This window comes from Penicillium subrubescens (assembly GCF_028828155.1).
Source record: "Penicillium subrubescens strain IBT 31985 chromosome Unknown utg000010l_segment0_segment0, whole genome shotgun sequence".
Taxonomy (NCBI): domain Eukaryota; kingdom Fungi; phylum Ascomycota; class Eurotiomycetes; order Eurotiales; family Aspergillaceae; genus Penicillium; species Penicillium subrubescens.
Genome location: NW_026643160.1, coordinates 592,998 through 617,872, shown reverse-complemented (window position 1 = coordinate 617,872; position 24,875 = coordinate 592,998). Strand labels below are relative to the sequence as shown.

At 50.0% G+C, this 24,875-nt stretch overlaps 8 protein-coding genes across 8 annotated transcripts; 2 read left to right on the top strand and 6 right to left on the bottom strand.

Annotated features, from left to right (window-relative positions):
* Nucleotides 1-672: 672 nt before the first annotated feature.
* On the bottom strand, nt 673-2,491 carry N7473_011421 (CwfJ domain protein; the record flags this gene model as incomplete). The annotated part of the gene is made up of 3 exons (XM_057157360.1): nt 673-1,404; nt 1,488-2,424; nt 2,478-2,491. 3 exons carry the CDS (start codon nt 2,489-2,491, stop codon nt 673-675), a joined length of 1,683 nt encoding a protein of 560 aa, XP_057003210.1.
* Nucleotides 2,492-2,865: 374 nt separating this feature from the next.
* On the top strand, nt 2,866-10,794 carry N7473_011420 (uncharacterized protein; the record flags this gene model as incomplete). Its single annotated transcript, XM_057157359.1, has 1 exon — nt 2,866-10,794. The coding sequence occupies one exon, from the start codon at nt 2,866-2,868 to the stop codon at nt 10,792-10,794; it is 7,929 nt and encodes a 2,642-aa protein (XP_057003209.1).
* A 342-nt stretch (nt 10,795-11,136) lies between these two features.
* Nucleotides 11,137-12,227, bottom strand: N7473_011419 (class I SAM-dependent methyltransferase; the record flags this gene model as incomplete). The annotated part of the gene is made up of 5 exons (XM_057157358.1): nt 11,137-11,416; nt 11,471-11,612; nt 11,667-11,917; nt 11,987-12,094; nt 12,163-12,227. The coding sequence occupies 5 exons, from the start codon at nt 12,225-12,227 to the stop codon at nt 11,137-11,139; spliced, it is 846 nt and encodes a 281-aa protein (XP_057003208.1).
* A 2,348-nt stretch (nt 12,228-14,575) lies between these two features.
* N7473_011418 (DNL-type zinc finger protein) lies at nt 14,576-15,190 on the bottom strand (the record flags this gene model as incomplete). Its single annotated transcript, XM_057157357.1, has 1 exon — nt 14,576-15,190. The coding sequence occupies one exon, from the start codon at nt 15,188-15,190 to the stop codon at nt 14,576-14,578; it is 615 nt and encodes a 204-aa protein (XP_057003207.1).
* A 307-nt stretch (nt 15,191-15,497) lies between these two features.
* On the top strand, nt 15,498-18,138 carry N7473_011417 (cullin family protein; the record flags this gene model as incomplete). Its single annotated transcript, XM_057157356.1, has 4 exons — nt 15,498-15,542; nt 15,594-15,986; nt 16,043-17,913; nt 17,967-18,138. 4 exons carry the CDS (start codon nt 15,498-15,500, stop codon nt 18,136-18,138), a joined length of 2,481 nt encoding a protein of 826 aa, XP_057003206.1.
* Nucleotides 18,139-18,641: 503 nt separating this feature from the next.
* sld5 (putative GINS DNA replication complex subunit Sld5) lies at nt 18,642-19,586 on the bottom strand (the record flags this gene model as incomplete). The annotated part of the gene is made up of 2 exons (XM_057157355.1): nt 18,642-19,301; nt 19,410-19,586. The coding sequence occupies 2 exons, from the start codon at nt 19,584-19,586 to the stop codon at nt 18,642-18,644; spliced, it is 837 nt and encodes a 278-aa protein (XP_057003205.1).
* A 475-nt stretch (nt 19,587-20,061) lies between these two features.
* Nucleotides 20,062-21,564, bottom strand: N7473_011415 (resistance to Congo red protein). The gene is made up of 3 exons (XM_057157354.1): nt 21,327-21,564; nt 21,119-21,223; nt 20,062-21,001 (listed from the first exon to the last, which is right to left on the bottom strand). Exons 1-3 carry the CDS (start codon nt 21,350-21,352, stop codon nt 20,689-20,691), a joined length of 444 nt encoding a protein of 147 aa, XP_057003204.1. The 5' UTR covers nt 21,353-21,564; the 3' UTR covers nt 20,062-20,688.
* A 1,807-nt stretch (nt 21,565-23,371) lies between these two features.
* N7473_011414 (ADP-ribosylation factor-like protein) lies at nt 23,372-24,368 on the bottom strand (the record flags this gene model as incomplete). The annotated part of the gene is made up of 6 exons (XM_057157353.1): nt 23,372-23,645; nt 23,715-23,786; nt 23,847-23,909; nt 23,974-23,993; nt 24,120-24,192; nt 24,319-24,368. 6 exons carry the CDS (start codon nt 24,366-24,368, stop codon nt 23,372-23,374), a joined length of 552 nt encoding a protein of 183 aa, XP_057003203.1.
* Between the last annotated feature and the right edge of the window lie 507 nt (nt 24,369-24,875).

The window sequence follows — 24,875 nt, the reverse complement described above, 5'->3', positions numbered from 1 at the left end:
GCTGTAATCGTTCGATGCTCTCATACTATGCCATACCTAAACACGTCCACTGAAAAGAAGAAAATGGAATAAATGCTATAGCGCTAAAAGTGAGTGTGTGCTAAGTCTAATCTGACATAATAGAACACGGAGGGGGTCTTGGAATCGATAACCTTACTGCGTCATTCGATTCTAGGAAAGACAAATGCGAACATAGCATGTCCATGAATGAGACGAATTCCACTGTCTTGCGAGATTTCGATCTAGACGCTGCAGGAGTTCGTCACAAACATTTCGACACTTTAAGATTTTAGCTAGAAGCATACCCGATCTTGCAATCTTGCACAGAATTGCCGCGTGATTCGGGTCAACAGCGAGGTCTTGTATTTTAATAAGGTCTTCAGGTTAAAATGATCCTAATGCTGAGAGTCTCAATAGGATGGACTTCTTGTCGAATGAAAACCATTATAAACCTTCAAGTACAGATTCTATTCGACAATGTCCTAGGTGGAAAGTAGACGTAGCGCTCAAAAATGTACTCTTGACATTGACTCAGTTTGGAATATTGTACATTGACTGCGGAACACGCGGAGATCGCTCTCTACTGTATATGAGACAGGAAAGTGGTTGTCACTTCGAGGTTTTCATTAGAAGCGAGGTCCACACCACTCTTACAATGATAACACCCGATCTCTACTCCAGCGAGAAATCATACGTTTTAAACGCCTCCTTAAACGCATTCGCATCAGCCTCCTCCTCAGCCTGCGACTGCGTCGCATCCTTCCAATTCATCCGCTTATCCAACTGCAGCAATTTCGCCATAACGCGACGGCCGAATTGCAGATCGAATTGGAAATTGGGGTTCAACTCTAGTGTCATGACCTTCTCTGTGCCGGGAGGTCGAGACTTGCTGCTAGTATCAGCGTCGTCGGCGGACTTCTCTTCCTCCTTCTTTTCCTTTTCTTCTTCGCTGTCTTTCTCTTTCTCACTGGGACTCCAGATCGATACGCGGAAGTAATCGCCGCCCTCGGTCTGTTCGCTTCCGGTCTCGATTTCACCGTCCGCGGCACTCGCTACGGCGAGACTTGAGAATCGAGGGTATTTTAGATTCTCGGCTTCGACTTTGAAGGCGAGTTCGACTAAGTCTTCTTTGATGAGGTCCATGGGCACGGGGAGAAATTGCCAGTGCGTGTGAATACCGCCGGCACGGCTGACTTCCCAAGTGACGGCCCCAAGTTGTCCGGACGAACGGTCGCTGACCATATGGCGTAGTGCGGTGTTGAAGCGGACCATCTCGCTGTATGTGCTTGAGCGGGTAGCCGGGTCTGAAATCATACCCAGGGTTGGACTGTGCTCGAAGGGGATGATGAGAATGTGGCCTGGGAACCCGAGAGACGGGAAGAAATTGGCCGGGGGCAGAGGGCCCTTGGCGATTGTGAGATAGCTTTGGTCCCCGATGGATGTGATGAGGTGCGTGGCGATGTTGGGGTTGGACAGGCAGAAGAAACATCTGTCTGGTCCTGGGGGGGCTCGCGCTGTTGCCGCTTTCCGCGGTGTTGGCCGTAGGAAGAGTCGCGGTGACTGTCGTGGGTGGCGAAGCGTTGGAATGATTCCTTTTGACTGGGGAGATTCTTGCGCTTGGCTTGGGGTGCTGAGAGGGGGGAGGCGGTTACGCCGGCGGGAATGGTGAGGGGGACTGTAGCGGAGAGATCAAGCGAAAAGGCGTAAAGGGCTTTTTGTTTAGAGTCAAATGAAGCCAAGGAGATGAAGCGGGTTATTGGCTTAGTGTCGGGGTTGTCTTCGGTTGGCATGTGGAAGAAGGGCTCTCGCTCGTAGAAGAACGAGTCGGATGTGGAGAAGTGGTATCGAGGTCGGAGTGTGGAGCACACGTCTGAAATAATCTGAACTTCAGATGACTTCGAGCTGTAGTCCTCTGGAACAGCGGCTTTGGAGCCAAAGCGGATATCCTTGGGCCATTGATTCGTGATCAGGATGTCGGCGTTGTGCATGCCGTAGAGAGCACGAGCATCAGACTCGCTGTATGTCGGTTGGAATTTTCCACTGGCATTGGTTTCGGGCTTGGATTTTGAAGATCCCGATTGCTCTAATTGACCTCCTAGAGCGGCAATGCGAATGCCCTCGGCCGTCTTGAGGATGCCTCGTTTGCCGAGGAAGTACAGATTGGGGCAGACTTCATCGTCGGCCTCAATCTTCTCCACGATCCGAGTGGGAAGCGGGCGACTTCCCACAGTGAAGTAGGTGGTCAGAGGGACATGAATGCTTCCCTGAAGAAGGGCTGAGATCTCGTTCAGCTCGACTTCTGTGGAGCAGTCGCCAAAGAGGTTGCCGACAATGATTGCAAACGCGAAATTCTGTTTCGTATGCAACTTTGCCAATTTGGTAAACACTGCCTGGAGCTGGCAGTTGGGGCTACCAATGACGATGCTATTTTCGAGGTCAGTTCATTCGCTCTCTCACTGGGCTATGGAAAGTCTCACATCTTTGAAGCCATGCTTAGGGAATAAAGAGCCGCGCTCTAGCTCGAGCGCTAGCCAAATATTGACACCACAGGTCTTGCACAGAGCAGTCGAGCTAAATTCTAGGAATTCAAAGAGACGCGTGAATCGGGTTGCAGCCGTCGTGAGAGTTGCTCAAAGCAGAAATGATATTGAAGCTGCAAGGATGCGGCGCTCTTCTGGAAAACGGGAGCTCGGGCCACCCCGTGACCACGCTAGCCTAACTTGGGCTAGCGTGATGCTGCGAGTCTCCCCAGCGGAACAAAGTGGAGCCGGATGCCGTTCAACTTTTTTTGTATTCGATGCGGGTTGAGAAAAAGTTCCCCGAGTATCATTCTCGTCAACAGCGCTACTTGTCGCACTCATCAAGATGGTAGCGCAAGGCTCACGAGCCAAGCCCACCAGGCGCTTGAAAGGTGGCACCGAAACCACCAAAACACACCGATTCGAGGGCTTTTCATCACGTATCGCAAAGCTCAAAATCGACCCGATCCACCGAGTGCGCCGGGCGAGCTTTGGTGAAGATGATGGCGAGACAACCTCTTATTTCCGGTCGGCCCTCGACCACTGGGTTGATATGAACCTGTCAGACAATTTTACGCAATTTACCCGTCGTGTCAATGCCCTCTCCGAGAGTCTCGGCCAGATTGTATACCATGAAGAGAAGATTATGGCCTTGTTGGTGGAATTTATTGAGAAACGAGACCAGAACTCTTTGGAGCCACTACTGAGTCTGCTTGCACAATTTGCCCGAGATCTGGGAGTTCGTTTTGAGAAGCACTTTGCTACCTCCGTCACGTTGGTTGCATCTGTGGCCGCTACACACCCAGATGTCGAGGTCGTCGAATGGAGCTTTACATGTCTTGCATGGATCTTCAAGTTCCTTTCACGGTTGTTGGTCCCCGATCTACGCCAACTGCTGTCGATTATGACTCCTTATCTCGGCAAGGAGCGACAGAAGCCCTTCGTTGCTCGATTCGCCGCCGAGTCGATGTCCTTCCTGATCCGCAAAGCCGGCCTCGTCTACTACAAAAACAAGACACCACTCGAGAATGCCGTTTCCTTCCTCTTCGAAGATATCATAAAAACCGCCGATGAGGGGAAGACCATCGACTCATACAAGGAAGGTCTGATGGTCATGTTTGCGGATGCCATCAAGGGTGTCAACCATGGCCTCCACTCCAATGGAGTCGACGTCCTCCGTTGTGTCTTGGACCAAGTTCCTCCAACAACTGCGAGCAACCGAGTTCCTGCAGAGGTCGCCGCTGGAGTCGTGATCAATCTCATTCACCACACTACGCCCGAGACATTCGGACCTATCATTGACACCGTCAAGGAGTACATCGATATTCGCTCCAAGGATGGTCAAAATCCTAACTTCCCACAGTGCTGCCGCTTGATCTTCGTTTGCGTGGCAACTCGCAAGGCCTCCAGGATCAGAGATTGGAAGACCGTTCATCAAACACTTGTGTTGCTCCTCAAACAGGCCGCGGCAAGCCCTGATGATCATTCGGAGGCAATTCCCCAGCTACTTGGAGCTGTTGCATATGCCCTTCAGTTGTCGCCAATGGATGAGATGCTGCCTTTTATACGCTCTTACATGGATCTGGTATCTACCGGGCCGCTTTCAAAGTACTTCCTATTCTTCTGTACCACATTTTCGGAGTGGGGCTCTGAGCGTTTCCAGAGTCTGCTGGTACCTTACTTCCAGAAGTTCATGAACTCTTCCTGGAAAGAGCATGAGTTCGAGATGTGCCTGGCTCTTCTCAAACTCCAAGAGGCTGGTTGTATCACACCGGAGGTCTCAAGGCCAGGTTATGTGTCCTGTCCTGATGGTTTGAAGACCCGCATCTACGACTCTTTGGTTTATCCTGCCAAGGATCAAACTATTTTGAATGCTCTGGTGAAACTTCCCAAGGCGATTTCTCTATTTGCAGACCCTGCTACATTGTCGAAGATTGTCAAAAAGCTGCACGATAACATTCTGTCTGCGATGAGAGATGCTGCCTCCGAGACGGACAGCGAGAAGATCGATGGGTTTACCTTCTATCTTGGGCAAGGATTCAAGACCTATGTCGAGCTGGCAAAAGAGGCTGGAGAGCTTGACTCGAGTCTCTGGCAGCATATTCTCGCTGCCTCCACCAGGTTTTCCCGCCTGCCCCTCTTCCTCGAAGGAGTTCTTACTTTCGTGTGTGCTGTGCAGAGGCAGGATTCGGAGCCTGAAACCTCTTCAGTGGATGAGTTTGCTGCCAATCTCATTCTCAATTTGGCCGGCCCATCTCATCGACTGAGGTTCGTTTCTCTACAAATCCTCCAGCAACTGATTGTTCAGTATGCCAAAGAAGACCACTCGGCAGTCACGCTAGCCATCGAGGTGGAAGAAACCCCTCTGACTTTGCAGAGTGCGAGAACTGTTCAGATGCACGTTCGTAAGCTGGCGCTTCTCTACCCACAAATCGCTTCTCGCAAATGGATGGCCACTTTGATTCCATACTTCTGCTTTGGTCTGTTCTCGAAGAAGCTAGCGCCCCTGTGGGATGACTCTGCTGCGGCCTTGAAAACCATCAGTGAACACCCGGAAGGGGAGAAGATTGTCTCGGATTTGTCTATCCAGTGGCTGCAGGAGCGGGACTCTGACGCTGCTGGGGATGAGGAGCCAGAAGAGGATAAAGATACCAATTTTGTGGCCAATGATTATGAGTGTTTCAACGTCAACAACATCGAGCGCACTGTCGGAACCAGCTGGAACGTCGCGCAATCTCCATCCATCACCCTCGCCCAGCAATTCCAAAAAGAACACAAGATTGCTGATCTTGTCCCTGCTTTGCCTCGGAGCCATGCTTTGCAAGTCCTGAACGCTGCCCCCAATGTTGCCGAGAAGCGATCTCGCCAAATCATCCCCCTGTTCCTGTCCTGGGCTCTTCGTGATGACCAGGATGACGCTCCTGCTCCGGATGCTAAGACTGAAGCTGATGACTCAGAAGCGCCAATCCGATGGGGATTCAAGGACCGTTTGGCTATGCTTGCCTTGTTCGGTCAATTTGTGAACCCCAAGGTCCTTTACAGGGCTTCAGAGGTCCACGAAGCCATCATGGGTCTCCTTTGCCATGGTAACTCGGAGATTCAAAAGGCTGCTCTCAAAGCTCTCTTTACCTGGAAGAATGCTCATGTCAACCCCTACCAAGAGAACTTGCTCAACATTTTGGACGAGTCCAGGTTCAAGGACGAGCTGATGGTCTTTGTTCGTGTTGGTGGTGAGGACAGTTTGATCGAGCAGGAGCACCGTCAAGTTCTGATGCCAGTGCTTCTGCGATTGCTGTATGGTCGCATGATCTCCAAGGCGGGTGCTAGCTCCAGCCAAGCCGGTCAATCTGGCCGCCGCAAGACCATTCTGCGTACCCTGTCGCACCTTTCCGAGGAGGACTTCAAACTCTTCATCAACATCTCATTCGGCCCCCTTGCCGAAGTGGCGATTGCCAACGACGCGGAAACCGATGAAAAGGCTTTCATGGAGGAGTTGACAAGCCCAAGGAGACAGCTTGGTCTGCTCAAAATGATCGACACCGTTTTCGACACCCTGCAGAGTCGCATGGCCTCCTACACCACTCAGGCCATGAATGTGATCATCTACTGTTTGGTGCGAGCATGCAAATCTCTCTACGACGAGAAGAGCGCTCTGTATGTTGATCGCCAGGACGAGCGCATGCTATCTATTTTCCAGAACATTCGCCAATCATGTATCCGATGCCTGAGCTTGGTGTTCTCGGTTTCATCCGATCGGGATTGGACTTCGTATGTAGAGATCATCTTCCGTGAGCTCATCGACAACAGATTGGAGCAGTTCCCCATCGAGACCGCACAAGGTGTTTCTGGACTGCTTCGGCTGTTCCACACTTGGGCTTCTGCTCCTCGATCAACCTTTTATCTGGTGAACCACAACAAGGACGTTCTGACCAAGGTTATCGACGTCCTTGCCGTCGAATCTGCTCGTGATGAGGTCAAGATCTTCGTGTTGGACGAAATTCTTGTGCCCTTGGTCAAGCTGGCTAGCGGTATAAAGCTCAAGGATGATGACGAAGATGAGGCTATGCCAGATTTCCCACCGGAGCAGATCCGCTCCGAGGTTCTTTCCCCTTACCTTGAGCATGCCCTCTCCCATCTCGGTCGCCTTCTGAAGAGAGGTCCCTCTAAGCCTGTTCTGTTCTCAGGTGTCACTGCCCTGTCTCTTACAGCTCCTTGTGTCGAGTCCTCTGGTGAGACCTCTTCTCTTATCAGCATCGCGACGTACCTGCTTCGTCAGCCCCCAGACCGTGTCAACCCCAAGACCAAATCTGGCCTCTTGCGGATTCTCGAGCACTTCCTTCCTCTGTACAGCCCCAAGGAGGATGTCGAGCTCTCCCAACAAGTATTCGAGGCTGTGTCATCCATGTTCGACTACTTCAAGGATGACGCGAACAGAGAGGTTTTGGCGAGAGTTTTCACTGCCCTTGCTTCCCATGATCCGGAGCTCAGCGAAGTCGCTGAACTCTGCGCTGATCTGAATTCTCGTTCAGCGAAGAAGCTTGGACCCGACTACGAGCGTCGCCTCCAAGCTTTCAGAAAGATCAACGAGGAGATGTCTCAAACTCTCAATGCCAAGCAGTGGAGGCCTCTTCTGTTCAACATGCTCTTCCACGTCAAGGATGAAGAGGAACTGGCTATCCGATCTAGTGCCTCTTTTGGTCTGAAGCGTTTCATCGAGAGATCAGCGACCGAAGCCGGCGATGACGCATTCGAGGCTCTTGTCAATGATGTTCTTATCTCGTCCTTGAAGTACGGCATTCGCCAAAAGTCCGAGTTGATCCGTTCCGAGATTGTTGCCGTTCTCGGTTACTTCGTCAAGCTCAACCCCACCAGACCCTCCGTGCAGGATATGCATGTTCTTCTTGTTGGTGATGATGACGAGGCATCTTTCTTCACTAATATCCTCCACATTCAGCAGCACCGTCGGCTGCGCGCTTTGCGTCGACTTGCTGCAGAGGCTTCAAAGGGAAATATCGAGTCCACCAACCTGGGCACCATTTTCCTGCCGCTCGTTGAGCATTTCGCTTTCGATGCAGCTGAGGATGAGAGTGGTCACAATCTGATTGCTGAAGCAGTCGCCACCATTGGATCCCTGGCTGAGTGGCTGGATTGGAGTCAGTTCCGTGCCAACTTCCGAAGATACCGCAGCTACATGCAGAGTAAACCTGAGATGGAGAAGAACATCCTCAGACTCCTGGGTCGGATGTCAGATGCTTTGTCTAGCGCGATGGATCAGAAGAAGACGACCACTAACGAAGAGGTCAATGGCGATGTCGCCGGTGATGTCATTGCTGATGATGATGCCGACAAGATGGACTTGTCCGATTCGACTTATTGCAGGCTCACAAAGACACTACCATCCGATGACAAGGTCTCGTCAGAGTTAACAACCAACTTCATCCCCTTCTTGACCAATTTCATTCATCACAAGCAGGAGACTGAGATGAGTCTTCGTCTGCCCGCTGCTGTCACGACAATCAAGTTGCTCAAGATTCTTCCTGAGCAGGAGTTGGCTATCCGTCTCCCCGGAGTCCTTCTCGACGTCTGCAGTACTCTGAAGAGCAAAGCTCAAGATTCTCGAGATACTGCACGAAAGACGTTGAATGACATTGCCCTCTTGCTTGGTCCAGTCTACTTTGGCTACATCTTGAAGGAGCTGCGTAACACTCTGCTTCGTGGTTACCAGCTTCACGTCCTGTCGTTTACCGTTCATTCCATGCTCGTCTTCACTACAGACCATTTCAACCAAGGTGACCTGGACTACTGTTTGGAAGATCTGGTTGCTGTCGTCATGGATGACACTTTCGGTACCGTTGGTCAGGAGAAGGATGCTGAGGACTATGTCAGCAAGATGAAGGAGGTCAAGAGTAACAAAAGCTACGACTCCATGGAGCTTCTTGCTAAGAATGCCACAATCCGCCATCTGGCAAGCCTCGTTCGCCCGCTCCAATCACTGCTGCGGGAGAAGCTCAACTCCAACATTGTCAAGAAGCTTGACGAGCTCATGCGACGAATCGGTATTGGTCTTCTGAGAAATCCCCTTGCTGAAAGCCGTGAGATCCTGGTGTTCTGCTACGAAATCATCAAGGAGTCTTACCAGGAAAAGGCTCCAGCTACTGCTCAGGCCAAAGCCCGGTCAGAGAGAGAGGAACGTTTCCTGGTCAGGTTGCAAGGAGGCAAGCGAGGCGAGAAACGTGGCACAACATCGTCCCACGTTTACAAGTTGACCCGCTTTGCGCTTGACATTCTGCGTGCCATTTTGAACAAGTTTGGCTCGCTCTTGACTGCAGCCAACCTCTCTGGGTTCCTGCCTATCATTGGTGATGCACTTGTGCAAGCCCAGGAAGAAGTCAAGGTCTCTGCTATGCGTCTACTTTCTACTATTGTCAAGCTCCAGATTCCCGAGATTGATAAAAACTCCCACGTGTACCTCACCGAGGCCGTGAAGATGATCAAAGAGTCGCCAAGCACCAACTCCGAGGCTTCACAGGCTTCGCTGAAGCTGATTTCCTCCATGATTCGCGAGCGACAGAGCACCAAGCTCCGTGATGGGCACCTTGCATATCTCCTCCAGCGTCTAACAGCCGATATCGAGGAACCTGACCGTCAAGGTGTGACGTTCAGCTTCATCCGGGCGGTCATGTCGCGCAAGTTCGTTGTTCCGGAGATGTACGAGCTCGTGGATAACATTGCGACCATGATGGTTACCAATCAGACTCGCTCTGCTCGCGACCTGGCTCGGGGTACTTACATCCACTTCCTCATCGAGTACCCACAAGCCAAGAGCCGGTGGGCCAAACAGCTTGGATTCCTCGCCAAGAACTTGGACTACAAGCACCAAGAAGGTCGGCAATCGGTATTGGAGGCAATTCATCTGCTCCTGTCGAAGACCGGCGAGGAGATGGCTCAGGATATCGTCAGCACATTCTTCTTGCCCGTTGTTCTCGCCATGGCCAATGACGACTCGTCGGAGTGCCGTGAATTGGCCGGTGCATTGCTGGGACAGTTCTTCAGCCGAGCAGACAGGGAAAATATGAAGACTATTCTCACTCCCCTTCACTCTTGGTTGGAGCAGACCGACAACATGGCTTTGGGTAGTATCGGCTTGCAGGCCATGCGGATCTATTTTGAGACCGAAGAGACCGAAAAGGAGAAGGAGGGACGCTTTGTCACCAGCATTCTTCCAGGCTTGATGCAGTCCGTCCTCGAGGATCAGGAAGGTGCAAATTGGGAGACTCTCTACTTCGCATTGCAGCTTTTCACCAAGCTTTGCAAAACGAACCCAGCTCTTGGCCTGAGCGACGGCTGTGCCTCCATTTGGGCCGCCATTCAAGAATCAATGTTCTACACTCACGCCTGGGTCAAGACCTGCGCCGCAAACCTTATCGGTATGTGGCTGGCTGATGTGGCGAAGACACATGCTGCCACTGGATATAGTGAGATTCCTTTGGCCTGCAGCTCTGGCCTCGCCCTGGACAGGGACTCGATGCTCAAGCTGCTTCGGGCTAGTCTGCGGTCTCTTCGTACTCCTGGTATCTCCGAGGAACTGGCCATGCAGAGTGTCCGCAACCTGGTCTTCCTTGGTAGATGCTGTGCGCAGAACGGTCTCGAGTTTCAGAAGACCGAAGCCGAGGAGGCCGAGGAAGCTCAGTCTGAAGATGAGGACGAGGATGAGGATGCAGGAAGCCAAGTCAATGGCGAAGACAACGAGACAAACGGGACACAGTCAAAGCAATCTGCCATTCGCTACATCTTCTCGCAGATCTCGTCACTCTTGCGCCGGGAGGTTATCTCAACCAGACCCAATGTCCTTGTCCCGAAGACTGCTTCCATCGCTCTCCTCGCCGCTCTTATTCGCCACCTCGGTGCCGAGCAGATTCTCCCATCTCTGCCGGTCATTCTTCTGCCGTTGCAGCACTTGACGGACGCATCTATTCCCGCGCCCCGCTCCTCGGATGAGACTTTCCAGAACACTTACAAAGCTCTCGTCGCGAACTGCCACGAAATCTTGGACTTGCTGCAGAAGAAGTTCGGCACCACTGAGTACATCGCCGAGATGACCAAAGTTCAAAACCAAATCAAGGAACGTCGTGAAGGCCGTCGTGCCAAGCGTCGCATTGAGGCTGTCGCTGATCCTGAGCGATTCGAGCGTGATAAGAGGAGGAAGAATGAGCGGAAGAGAGTTAAGCGCCATGAGAAGGGCTTGGAGCACCGCGGTAAGAGACGCGGTTGGTAAAAAGAAAGGAAGTGGATTTTCGTGTTGCATTTTAGGATTACGATTTGGGTTCGCCGGCATTAAAAAAGTATGGCGTTTAGAGGCATTGGGTTATTTTGAGTATATACCTGGAACAATTCATTCATGTTGTACAGATTCTTACACTTCAACTTAAGATGCAATCCAAGTAAGAACTCTACAAGACAGACTCTTAACCTCGCGCATCCGTGGAGTAGTAAGGTAGTTGTATGGAATATGGCCTCCCCAGGAGGTAAGTCCAACTGCATTCCACTGCCTAAATATTGCTTCCATTGACATGGTGTCAATGGTTGGATAGATCCTGTCAATGTACAGCAGACCACATCAAGACTTCCGGCCAACCACAACATAAACATCATAGCAAAACCAGCAATGAGTACTACGAAGGTCTTCCAGCATCCCTTCTTTCAAATTCCTAATCTCATCTTCAGATTGCATGTCCTCCAACTTGTGCAATTTCAGAGCGGCTGTAAGACAATGCGCAATTGCAGTAGCCACTGAGAAATTAAGATTGTCACGAACCTCGGGGTTCGTGAGCGTAAAGATCTGCTCTTCACAAGCATCCAGTCCGCTTTTCTGGAAGATGCCATGTAAGGCAGCAGTACTGGATTTGGTCAACGATCTGAGTCGCGTTCCATATTGAGTGGGTGAAGCTTACTTTGGTGTCTTTCCAAGGGCATTCATGGTCTTACGGAACAAATCCATGCCACGATTGGCGTTGACGGGATTGGTGCCCTCGGGTGCTTTCACGATGCACTCATGGGCTGCGCAATCAACCCATTGTAAATGGCCACCAGGATCTATCGAACTGTCAGATTAGATCCTCGATCAAGGCTCACGGGTCTTGCTCATACGCAATAGAGTCATCAAATTCCGGACCGCAGGCTCCCATTCGTCAGAGGACAGTGCGACTACCATTACTCGAACATTGACAACATCGTATTTTCCAATGAATTCCTCTGGAAATGGCTGAAGGAAGTTCTGGAGATAGAAGGTGATGTTCTCTGGCAGGCTGGATTTATCGGGAAGTAGAATATCGGAGATGTCGAATCCATCGAGTTGACAGGAGTTTGGAAGGATATTTGCGAGTTCTTGTAGCCAGATACTGGATATGCAGGTTTAGCAATTGTCCTAAATGAAAAGGGCTTTCCTTTAGCCTGCCGATTGTACTCACCCCGTCCCTGTCCCGACATCTGCAATGCACATATGATCATGCTGTGTAATGGCAGGATGTAGCAGGTACCCGATGTTAGCCTGCCACGCCTTGAATTGCAATTCTAGCCTATTGGGGTGTTTTAGATACATGTGTCATTCATGACTGGGTTGTAGGGTAGTTGGATGCAGACTGACCTCTCTTTTTCGACTGCATTCCGAATCAGCAAGTACTCGCCGGGGGATTTGGCCGAGATTGACATTGTTTCCAGTTGTCCGTATACAGGGTTGTAGAAAGTAATGAATCGTGATGAATTAGCAGAATTCTTTGGCAATGGAGGGCTTAATATTAATAGCTGTTGGATGCTACACTCGAGCCTGACTGATTCAGCTGACGCTAGTCGAGATGGTTAAGGCCTCCCGAGTCCGAACCCCCAGCCGCGTGTTAGTCTCCTAGCCACACTAACAAAGTCTAGTTATTTCTCGGTAATTACATAGAGCAAGGCTGTAAAGTAAGCAGAAGCGGCTGAGCTAGCAAATGCCGATCGTTACGCCCGTATGACAGCATGAGATACAGAATCATGCAGTGGAAATCAAGAACTTAAAATCCGTTTTCAACGTCGTGTCTAGATCACGATATATATCCTCCGCCTAGGGCTCGTCCTTCAAACACTTAGTCCGTTCATCGTTGGTAATTGCTTCTAAGAAATATCTGCTTTCTCCATAGCCATCTTCCTTAGCGCCCGAATGGTTCCCTGGACAGAAGACACCGCTATTTTCATATGATCATTCTCAGCTTCCTCAGCCTCGGGGGTCCCGGGCTCAATTCCAGGCAGATTCCAATCGTAGGTAAACGTGAGAAATAAGGTCTTATCAGGTCCTTTGGAAATAATATTTTGGACGATGGATCCTCCAGGTAGCGTGAAATAAGTCTGCTTTCTAATTAGGCAACCAGATCGGTGACCCATCAACGCCCTTTTCGAAGCACTCACTTTAACAGGTTCATCCAGCCTGCATTCCTCCCTGACCCATTTTCCAGCCATAGGAGATTCATGGAGGTCAGCTGAAACATGGGCCTCTCTAACGATAACGTTGCCGTTCTCTCTTTCTTCTATGACTCGTGAATCGTCGAAAGAAGGAATGAATAGCTCAGGACGTCGACCTTTTAATTTCAGACCGTTCCAGACGTTCCCTCGAGTCAGGATTGGACCGTCTGAATCATTGCCGTTTACTGGCTCGGTATATGCGATATGCAAGGTAAGCATCTTGATGATTGATTGGTTCGTAGACAATTACCTAAACGGAATGAAGTAAAAGTCCCGATAAGCGCGGGGTTAGCTGCAATATATAGTCCCGTCTGGGGAGCCTCACGTCACGGACAATTCGGTGTTTTGTTGAAAAGACCGATCGAATCCGACATTGCCGCCGACTGTATCGCATGCTATTGTAAAACATTTATGGTTGCCTGCTACTCATAAGCTAAAACCAGGTTAATTAGACAAGGCCTCATGTTATCTTCAGGCTAGAGAGCTGAGATGTTTCATACAATAAGCTGCCGTTCAGGCGGAATTCTATCGTACTCCATCCGGACCTTGATCTATTTTTATGAAACATTTGGAAGTAGTCAGAGGCTGGCTATCTATACTACTGAGTACCAATGAATTCAACATTTGTATTATTGACAATTAACAACTGACATGATACACAGCCCTTGGAATACGTCATCGATTCTATCCCATGCGATGCCGAGAGTTCACCAGCTGAATTCCGCAGTGGAGTCAACGAAGAAATTTTATACCCACTTATGTGGGCCTCTTATGGGTCCTATTACAATATACTGAGGTGTCTCAGCCAATCAGAGTCTTTGATCTGATTGCAGAATTTTTTGACTTCATACTGCATATTTTGGCCCATTTTTCCATCATCCGGCACTGCTTGGCCTACTGGTCACAGAGCAGGACACGGCCGGCTGGCCCAATGGCAAGGCGCTTGACTACGAATCAAGAGATTGCAGGTTCGACCCCTGCGTCGGTCAATTTTTTGTTGTTTTTGGGTCCTCAAAGTGCGATTTGAGAGCTGGAAGTGGGTAGAGGTGATATACTTCCAGTATGGGAGGAGTTTGAACCTGGAGAGAAGGCCGGAGACGATTTTTGTGTTGAGAAAAACAAAATTTTTGGCCGTGTAGCCTAAATGGGCTGTTCCTCTCATTATGTATTTTCAATTCATAGAATAAGTTGGACGGACTTAAGGAGGAGAACCTGTTCATATGGTGTAGTGAATTCCTTTTTGCTGGATTCTTCAAAGTTTCCTTATTCAAACAACTTAGGTAGTTGTTATTTTACCCCAGAAGGCATGTTATATTGTACAGTATAAGCTATGATACATGATCATGAAATGTCCGACAGATGAAAGCATCGCCCTCTATATGCCATGCAGATTAATATCCTTTTTTCTTCCTCATCGATGCCAGGAGCCCGCCATGCCAAGAGTGGGGAGTAGTGATATAGAACAAGTGCCTCCAGCGCAAAGAAGAACCCGAGTCAATCGGGTCTATCCTGTGCACTAGACACGATAAAACGGGTACACAAACGGGCATACCGTCCATAGCTTCTTAAGAGGTCTTTTCGCTGGAAGAGTCCAACAACTGCTTTCCATCCAGACCGAAGCTCTTGACAGTGCCGTCCTCCCAGAACTCCAAGTTGCCATCGGTATGTCCATGAGTCAGACTCTGGCCCTTCTCCTTCAAAAGGTCTTCAAGTGTAGTCCTCTTATCGAAAAAGATTCCCAAATGATCACTCATAACATGGCGGTTGTCGCACGAGGGACACTGGATAAGAACTGTCCCGCGGTGATAGCCCTGCTTCGACATGCGATGTGAGGAGCGCTCGCCACATGGCTTGCAGGTGAAGACAATTTGATAGGCTTCCTCATTTTTACGGCGTTCTTCATTTCTCTTCTGGCGATCAGCATCGGTCTCGATCCTGTCGCTGGGATCATCGGTCAGAGGTCGTGAAGATGAGGAGTTTTGTCGGCATGTGGGAGGAAGGATGCGCCGGGAGTGAGAGAGAATAGGCGAGGATATGACGCGACGAGGATAAGTGATCTGAGATGAGAAGAGGCGCAATGAAGACGGAGGTGTACGTGTGGTAGTGAGTGTTGTGGTCTGCGAGAGGAGGGATCGAAGTGGCCGGAGGCCCTGTGGCGTAAAAGGACGCATATTGAACATATTTCTTGACACAAAAGCGAGAGACAGTTGAAGACAAACAGAATTACAATAAGACTGTTCTGCTGCAACTGAACGAACGTTCTCTCTTTCTCAAGGATTAACTTTTGAGGAAGTTCAAACGGTCAAACATCCGCACCGGTCGACGGCCAGCGCCTCTTGAAAGGCGGAGCGGGTCCGGCAAAACTATCTTCCTTTCTACTCCTCCGCGGAGAGGGACACAGCTTGCACTTATCAACTATGGTGAAGACCTGACTGGGTTCTCGAATTTCACTTGTCAAAGGCCCTTCGAAATTCTCATACTGTCATCATGGCGGCTATGAGAGCGCGACACAAGATTCGCGCTCCTCGACGGGTACGTGAGGTTGAGGTCTGTCATGAAGCTTAATACTGACAATGACCACAGGTTGCAACTGCGCCAACAGAGGATTTCGATACTCTATGGGGCGTACTCTCCTCCTCCCTCATAGAAATTCACACGAAAAATGCCTCGACGCTGTCATTCGAAGAACTCTACCGAAATGCATACAGGATGGTATTGATGATGCGGGGTGATGACCTGTACGAGCGGGTCAAGACCCTCGAGGAGAATTGGCTGCGGGACCACGTTCGAAAGCAGGTCACAGACTCTATTCTACCGATTCTCGTGCGGGCACAGAACCCTCAAAGTATTACGGATGTCCAAGACCAGTCGAACGAGAGGCGCGCTGCGGGGGAACGATTTTTAGCTGTCTTGAAAGAGGCCTGGTCAGACCATCTGCTCTGCATGGGCATGATCACGGATGTCTTGATGTACATGGTACGAAACTCTAGGGGGGGGGTTTAGCCTCGAATGCTTCCGACTCACTCCTTCAGGACCGCATTATCTCCGCAGATCGAACCAAACCCTCCATCCTCGTCGTCTCCATGATCCTCTTCCGCAATCACGTTCTCCGAGCACCCGTTCGTCCCGACTCCGATATCACGGTTGCTCACGTTTTCGAATCAACAGTGCTTTTCATGATACAGCTAGAACGCACCGGTCATATCATCGATCGACCATTGATCCGGAATTGCATGTACATGTTGGAAGGCCTTTATGAGACAGTTGCAGAAGAGGAGAGCTCTAACCTCTATCTCACTACTTTTGAACCGGCTTTCTTGAGCACCAGTCGGGAATTCTACAAGGAAGAGGGAGCCAGGTTATTGGAGGTTGGGGATGCTGCAACCTTCTGTCGCATTGCCTCGCAGCGCATTGCCGAGGAGTCGGAGCGGTCTCGCTACACACTTGTCACCGCGACAGAGCCGAAGATTGGCGAAGTATTGAATAACGAGCTAATCCGCAAGAACATCGAGGAAGTGGTCCGTCTGGAAGGAACTGGAGTTAGGCACATGCTCGACCAGAACCAGCTGGATGGACTACGAATTGTCTACACGCTCAATGCCAGAGTCGATGAGAAGAAGAGCGCACTTACTGGAGAGGTGAGCAAGCGGATTGTCGAACTGGGCTCTGAAATCAATGCCTCATCCATTGCTCCACCACAAGCACCGTCTGCCACTGAAAAAGACCCCGGCGGAGACAAAAAGGAGAAGGCCAAGGAGAGAGAGAAAGCCGTCAATCCACAGACTGCATCAGCGATCAAGTGGGTCGACGATATTCTGGCTCTCAAGCGACAATTCGACCAAATGTGGGAGAAATGTTTCCAGTCCGACCAAAACCTCCACAAGTCGATTGAAGACAGCTTCGAAGACTTTATCAACAGGAACACCCGGAGCTCAGAATACCTTTCTCTCTTCTTTGACGAGAATCTCAAAAAGGGAATCAAGGGCAAGACAGAGGACGAGGTCGATGCCCTTCTCGACAATGGTATCACGCTCCTGCGATACATTAAGGACAAGGATCTCTTCGAGACATACTACAAGAAGCACCTTGCGCGTCGACTGCTGATGAAACGGTCAGCAAGTATGGACGCGGAACGGCAAATGATTTCCAAGATGAAGATGGAAGTCGGCAACCAGTTTACTCAGCGCATCGAGGCTATGTTCAAGGACATGACGGTATCGGAGGATCTGTCGGTGAATTACAAGGAACACATTGCCCGCAGTGCCGACCCAGATCAGAAGCGTATTGATTTGGACATCCACATTCTTACCAGCACGATGTGGCCGATGGATGCCATGGTCAAGGCCAGAGACGGCCAGGTACAGCTACCTTGCATCTTCCCGCGCGAGGTCGACAATCTCAGACAGAGCTTTGAAAAGTTCTACCTCGACAAGCACAGTGGTCGCAAGTTGTCTTGGCAAGCAAGCATGGGCTCGGCAGATATCCGAGCCACATTCCAGCGAAGCAACGGAAAAACGCAGCGCTTCGAGCTGAATGTTTCTACCTACATGATGGTCATCCTTCTTCTGTTCAACGACATTCCGGATGGTGAATCTCTGACGTTCGAGGAGATTAAAGAACGTACCTGTATCCCCGAGTACGACCTGATCCGCAATCTACAATCGCTGGCGGTAGCTCCGAAAACGCGGGTCCTGAAGAAAGAACCTATGAGCAAGGATGTCAAGCCGACGGATAGATTCTTCTTCAACAATGACTTCCAGAGCCCGTTCGTGAAGGTGCGAATTGGTGTTGTTGCGGGTGGTGCGAACAAGGTTGAGAATCAGGATCAGCGCAAGGAGACGGAAAAGAAGATGAATGACGAGCGCGGCGGCAGTATCGAGGCTGCCATCGTCCGTATTATGAAGTAAGTTTGATCAAACATAGCAGAAAACTTACATTTACTAACCATTGATATAGACAACGGAAGAAGCTTGGCCACACCGGCTTGATGAATGAGGTTCTCACACAGCTTTCCTCCCGCTTTGTCCCGGACGTGAACATGGTCAAGAAGCGCATCGAGAGTCTGATTGATCGCGAGTATCTGGAGCGTCTGGAAGATGAACCGGCCACATATGGATACATCGCTTAGGACAGCAGCCTCTTATGTGTGGCTTGATTACGATTTTCTTCTCCTCCGGGTCTCATGTCCCCTCCTTTGCTTAACGACGTTTATGTATATCTGGTTTTTGGCATGGCTGGATTCTTTATTTTGTTTCTATTTTGGGTTTAGCGACTGGCGTCCCATGGGCAAGAGGATGAATTCGATTGTGCATAGATGACAGCAAGTCAATCTTTTTTTTAGGAGTAGACACGGTACCATGACTGCATTTGCTGTGTAGTCCTCGGCAAGACTATTGATTATAGACAAAGTATATCGTTTTCATGCACCCATTCCCAGCCGTACATCTAGGCTATCATCGAGGTATGATATGAGGTATGCGAAATATAACAGTAAACACCAACGCCAGAAAATGCCGCTACTCCAATCCAACCCAAACTGACCCAGGTATCAACATTGTGAAGATATCACAAAACCCCCAAGAAACAACCCAGCCTCCAAAATCATCTATCTCATATACCCATCCATATAAATCACAACAACTCCACCTCCCCCCTCTCCCAAGCCCTCCTAACCCCCTCCCACCTAACAACCCAAACATCCCCCATCCGCATCCTAACACCAATCTCCTCAACTCCATCCTCCCCATCCAACAAAACAGGCACCTCCGCCCCAAGACACCTAACAAAACAAACCTCCTTGATCTCCGGCCCCTGCACCATACTCGTCCCACCAGCATTATCATCCAACCTTCTCAATTGTCGCGGAAACGCGCCCAAAAACGAGCCCCCATAGTGTCCGGCCAGTAGTGTCTGGTGCGCGTGGACGAAGGAGGTTTCCGGTCCGGAGAGCGGTGATGTATCTATGAGCGATGAGATGTCCGGGATGGAGTCTTCGGGTGTTGTGTTTGGACCGGCGGAAGATTGTGTTTGGGATTGGGATTGTGAGGATGTTGAGAGGGGGTTTTTGTTTCGAGAGGCTAGTTGCACGAGGTAGTGCATGCTGTGTTTTGTGAGCTTTGCGAGGCGTGCGCGTAGAAGAGAGCGGATTATGTATTGGGTTCTGGCGAGGTCTGTTTGGAGGACTGAGAGGCGGAGGTTCAGATTGGGGTTGTGTGTTTGTGCGTGAGTGTGTGATGTGTTGGACATGTCTGTGTCTGCGGATGATGCGGCGAGGTCTTCGATTGTTTCGATCTGTTCACCACGCTTAGGTTAATCATGGTTCTGGATGGCTCAATTGAAATCTCGCATAGGAAGAAAGGGTCTCTATGGAAGAGTCTAGGGCATTGTAGTGTGACCTACCTGAATCCGCACGCGATCCATCATTCGCTCCATTAATGGCGCCGGCCAGGGTAGAACCTCCGAGACGGCGCGTTCGGCGACCCAGAAGCGCGTTAATTGTTGGTGGTCGAGGGCGGCGGATTCCGGGCTTGCGCCGGGGCCGCGGTCGACGGAGGCGAGAATGTCGTCGATATCCATTAGTATAGGACTGTAGTTGGAGGGCGAGTGCGATTGAGTGATTCAAAAAATATGTGGAGGGCGGCGATCGGAGGTGATCGCGGTGATGGTGGGTGGAGTGGGCGGGTGTGCCTGGGGTACCTAAGCTTACGTGACGATGGAGCTTATATTAGAAAGATAAGGATGTCTAGAACAGCCACGATTCTAAAGGATGGTTATTAATTATTTAGTGCATAGCAAGAGCATTGAATAGATCTGGATGGACCCCGATATAAGTCTCAAATGACGTACTGAATCGTTGCTAGGTGAGAGTTATACTAGAACTATACCCGCCTCGTCCCAACTACTTTCTTTAGTAGCTAAGAATGTACCTCTTTATTCTAGTAAGAGCGAGCCATACTAGATTAAGAGTTGGACCTTGAAAATACTAAATAGACATACATGGAAGACAGGACTAAGCATCGGTAGAAGTGTCTAGACATAGTGTTATTGGTATCCCAGGTCGAGTCACTTTGTGTCAGATCTACGAACTATCATCTAGATTCTTGTCTTATCCAGCATAAACTCGCAAATCTTGGGTATGTCATTAGAATGTAAAAAGAAGCTGAAAAATGTACCATAGCATCCAAAATCCAAACAGAAAGAGCCGCCATCATCGCCGACCATCAACAGTCCTGAAATGCGTATCATAACCTCCACATGTCAGAACTGCTTCATCGAGATGGTCCAAACGATCAACCAAAGACAGACAGACAGGCATTAAAACACACAGGGAAGACATAATCCATCCCCCATGTAGGTTGGTAGGTAGGTATTCTTTGGCGTAACAAGACAAAAAAAGATCCCAAAAGATCGCACCGACCCGGAAAAAAAGGTTCAAAAACGCCGGAATCCCGAGGCTTTCGTTGCATGGTGATTAAAGCAAAGTAGAAAGAGACCAGATAGAACAAGACCAGGATGGAATCGAGATAGCTGGCAGAGCGCCCAGCCTCCCGTCCTGCGGCCCGACTCTCTTCAAATTGAAGCGACTCGAAACAGCGCAAGACAAGACGCAGAGCGTACCGCAGGTAACCAACTAGCTCAATCCACCCTTCTCATTTCTCCCATGGAGAACAGAAACTTTTCAAGCCTTCGCGGGAGGAGGCCCAGGAGGAGGCGCGTACTCGCGAGCATCAGCGGCATGGGCATGCGCCGGTTGCTGGAGCTCGATACCATTCTGTTGTTGACCGGGCGCAGGCTGGGCACCAAAGTAGCCGTAGTTCTGCGGGTTGGCGGAATACTGGGGTGGTGGTGGTTGCTGGCCGTAGTAGCCTTCATTTCCGCCGTAGGGTTGTTGGTATTGGTTGGGGGGTGGGTTTCCGGGGGGAGGGGCCATCCACGCTGTACCGGCGTAGGGGCGGAGACCGTGGTTGCGGCGGCGGCGGGCGTTGAAGCATCTGTTGGGAGAGGGGATGTGAGTACTTATGACTTGGAGGATGGAGAGGTGAGGCGATAAGGGAGTAGATGGGGATGAGGGAGGAGGGTGATGGATGGGGATAAATGGGGAGACTTACGCGAAACCGAAGAAGAGGAGGAAGGCGACGCCGACGATAACGCCAAAGGCTACCCAGCGACCCCAGCTATCCCAGGTTGAATAGCAGTCATCGTAGTAGCTGTTGCTGTAGCGGAGGTTAGTGCCGATGAAGCAGCGGGTTCAGGGGAGCTGGTGGTGGATGTGATGGATGTGATTTGGTAGACAGGCTCCAGAGATAGAAAACTTACCAGTAGTAACGTGGAATGATCGCCATGGTGGCTGTTTGAAGAGAGTTATGGAAAGAAGAGAAGAATCGGGTCAGGAAAGGGAAAATAAGAGATAGTTTGGCAGTGGCTGAGGGTCGTTGATCAGTCTGGAGATTCAAATCAATGGGGCTGGGCGGGTGTGGGTCTTGGCACTAGGCTGCAAGTTTGCGATGATTCATGAACAAGTGAGATAGTAGGACCCAGTGAGTTGGAAGTTGACTACATAACATAGATATTTATGATATTTGTCAAGGCATACTTTTGTATATTTCAAATACACATCACTCAGCCACTACACTCTAGATCCTCACGCAGAAAAGAACAGAAAAGAACAGAATACCTCGGCCTACGTAGCCATCGTATGTGGACGGGGGCATTGCGGCGCAGTTCGGGTATACCCTCCCCAGAGCCAATCATGCTATAGTGGATAGGGGGCGCAGGGCTGACGGGAAACTCGGGAGGCAATATCATTGCCTCTTGGTTCTTTGAAGATGATCTGACCATCGATCATCCATTGATATTATAACGCCGAATACAGTTTGTGTTCGCTCTCGGTTAATTATGCATTGACATTATGTACCTAGGTGCCGTGACAGAAAATTATAGGTAAAGCCATGTACACTAGTAACTCGTACTAATATACTGTAATTCTCGCCCCAGACACATCCACATCGCTAGGCGCCCGGATAACCTGCGACATAAGTGGATTGGCTCAGCGCCTGGGGCTTTTTTTTTTTTTTTTATCTGGAGCAGACTTCGACACTCTGGTGGACTAGCCATAAGCATAAGCCCGATCGGCATATCAGCTTCGTCAGCGAAGCGTATAACTAACCAAAGTAAGGATGTGATGCGTGCTTACCACTACATTTTCCTTATAAGGAACAGTACCATACTTAGCATAGCAAGTATTATGTACCTACATATACCCTCTACAGTAGTATCTAGCGTGTCCACTACGTGTTTAATCCCCCGACGCAAGACCCACGGGGCTTCAGGGTCTTGATCCGCCGAGCATAACCGACTCTAACTTACTACTATGTACAGTACGACGTAGTTCTAGTTCTAGTTTCCCTTTGAAACGCTAACCTCAAGTCACATGTGAAGCGCAAAGATATGGTGGTTTACAGCGCAGCCGGAGCTATCGCAATTTTGAGACTAGGTACTCTACTTACTTACTGTATATTCTCGTTAGTCCTTCTGAAAAAAGAGAGAAACATACTGTGCCGTAGTTAAAAGTAGACAAAACAGAAATCTTCTAGATACTTCAGCTCCACATTCCCACAGCTCGATCCTAGCTCCCCCTCAACCGATCACCTTTTTTGGTGGCCCCCTCCCACTTGGCGGGGGTGTTGGCTACCTGCTGATTCGAGGTCGCTTCGTCTGCAATGCCAACGCATCACTTGGTCCGTGTGCGTTGCACTTATTTATGTCTGGCTGCCAGCCAACGTTGCTACCAATTTTTTTTTCTCTCTGTTTAGCTCCTCCAGTGCAAGTCTTTACGTCGAGGTAAAACCCTCTCTCGAACTGAATCCAATTGTGACAAAATCATAAAAGCGCTTGAATTTCCGAAACAGATTCAAAAGCAAAAACAGAGCAGATATGCAGCCAGACTGATATTCCGGCCCACGCTGCAATGGCCAATGAAACAAAACAAAATTGGCGAAACCAGTTCACTTACACACATCAGATGCTGCTCATTAACATAGGCCGTTAGATCATTTTGATCGAGCAACTGGCTAGCTTGCGATCCCCAAATTGCATGCTCCCAGAACGAACAAAGGAGAAGAAAACAAAGTCGAAACGAAAGCACAATAGAAAGAAAACCATGATTCATGGACATCATCACATCCGAGGCTGCGAGCCAACAACGCTAGAGTCTACGGCATATAAACAGGAAACCCCGGCAATGGAGGCACCAGAAAAAAAAAGAAAAGACATCGCTCTCAAAAGCTAAAAGAATGAAAACACAGAGGATATAGAGGTGAGTCAAGATTCAAAGTTTCATCGATCGCACCGCCTGATCATTTTTACCGGCTGGCGCGTGCGATCAACCAGTGCAGCACGGCGTCGAGGTTGGTCTCTTCTTTGGCACTGATGCCATAGCAACTGACCTCGCGGTGGGTGATGGACTTTAGGTCCATGGCTTCGATCAGCTCATCGACTGACAACTTGACGGGGAGATCGGACTTGTTGCCCAGTACCAGGAGTGGGATGCCATCCAAGGTGGGCTTGTTCATCAGCTCGTGCAGTTCTTCCGTGGCCACGGGCAGTGCGGCCTTATCAGCTGCGTCTACGATATATCTGATAGCAAGCGTTAGCAGCACGGACGAGGATTTTTTTTCTTCGCAAACTTGATGACGAGCGCCTTACACAATCGCATTCACGCCCCGGCAATACCGTTCCCACATCGGGCGAAATCGAGGCTGTCCGCCCAGATCCCAACTGCGGCTTGTTAGCGATGCTGTCCAGATCAGACTGAAGTCGTTGGTTCGCTCGTCATACCATTTCAAGGTCACATGGCCTTTTTGTACACGCTTGGTGTTGAATCCGATGGTTGGAATCGAACTATTCCGACTGATTAGCGGTCGGCCCTGTGGTTCAGTCCAGTGCTCGGCCGGGAACGACTTACTCTACCGTGAATTCCCCGCCCTACGTAACGCAATCAGCAGACCGTCTCGAGCGAAGCACAGTCACCACCCGAAGAGGGGTAGGGATGGGATTTGGGGAAAACATGTGGGAAAGCTGGGAAAGGATTGGGAGAGAAAAAAAACATACGGCTAGCACCCGCAGCAAGGAGGATTTGCCGGCATTCTGCAGGCCGATCATAGTGACATCCATCTCCGTCGCCCTGCAGGGAAAGAAATCCGGTTATTACTAGGGCACTCGTCTGCGGGGACGGGCCGGGGAGGAGGCGTGTTGGATCTCCCGAGAGCCAAAAAGGAACACCCCCGGCGCGCTGGATAGGCCCACTTACCAGAACATCCTCAGTAGCCAGTCATAGATGCTGCGAAAGATACCGGCCATGGTGGGCGGGAGTTGATGGATTTTGGGATTTTTGTTTTGGGGGAGGAGAGGAGGAGGAGGAGGCTGAAGAAGAACAAGAACAAGAACGGGAGACGGGAACTTGTGGGTTGCGGGATGATCGTTGGATGCGGACGGGCTGGAGAAAATCCTCGTAGATGAAAAGTCCAAAAAGAGCTACAAGCCAAAGACAAAGCCGAATAATGGAAAAACACAAACACAAAACAAATAAGAAAGGATTAGAAGAGTGGCTGCTAGACAGAGTTGAGATCCAAAGCCACCCGGGAGTGGGCAAAAGAACTGGGAGGGTAGAGTGGTCGAGTGGGGTCGAAAGGCGGCGTTAAGAACGAGAAACTGGGCGGGCGCTTCTGCTGAGGTTTGAGAGAAGCGGCTCCAAACAGGGGAGTGGTGGAGTTTTACAGTTGTACGTATTAAAAGGTGGGAAAAAATTTGATGATGAAGGAGAAGAAAATCAAAAAGAAGATCAACGAAGAAAAAGAAAACAGGAGC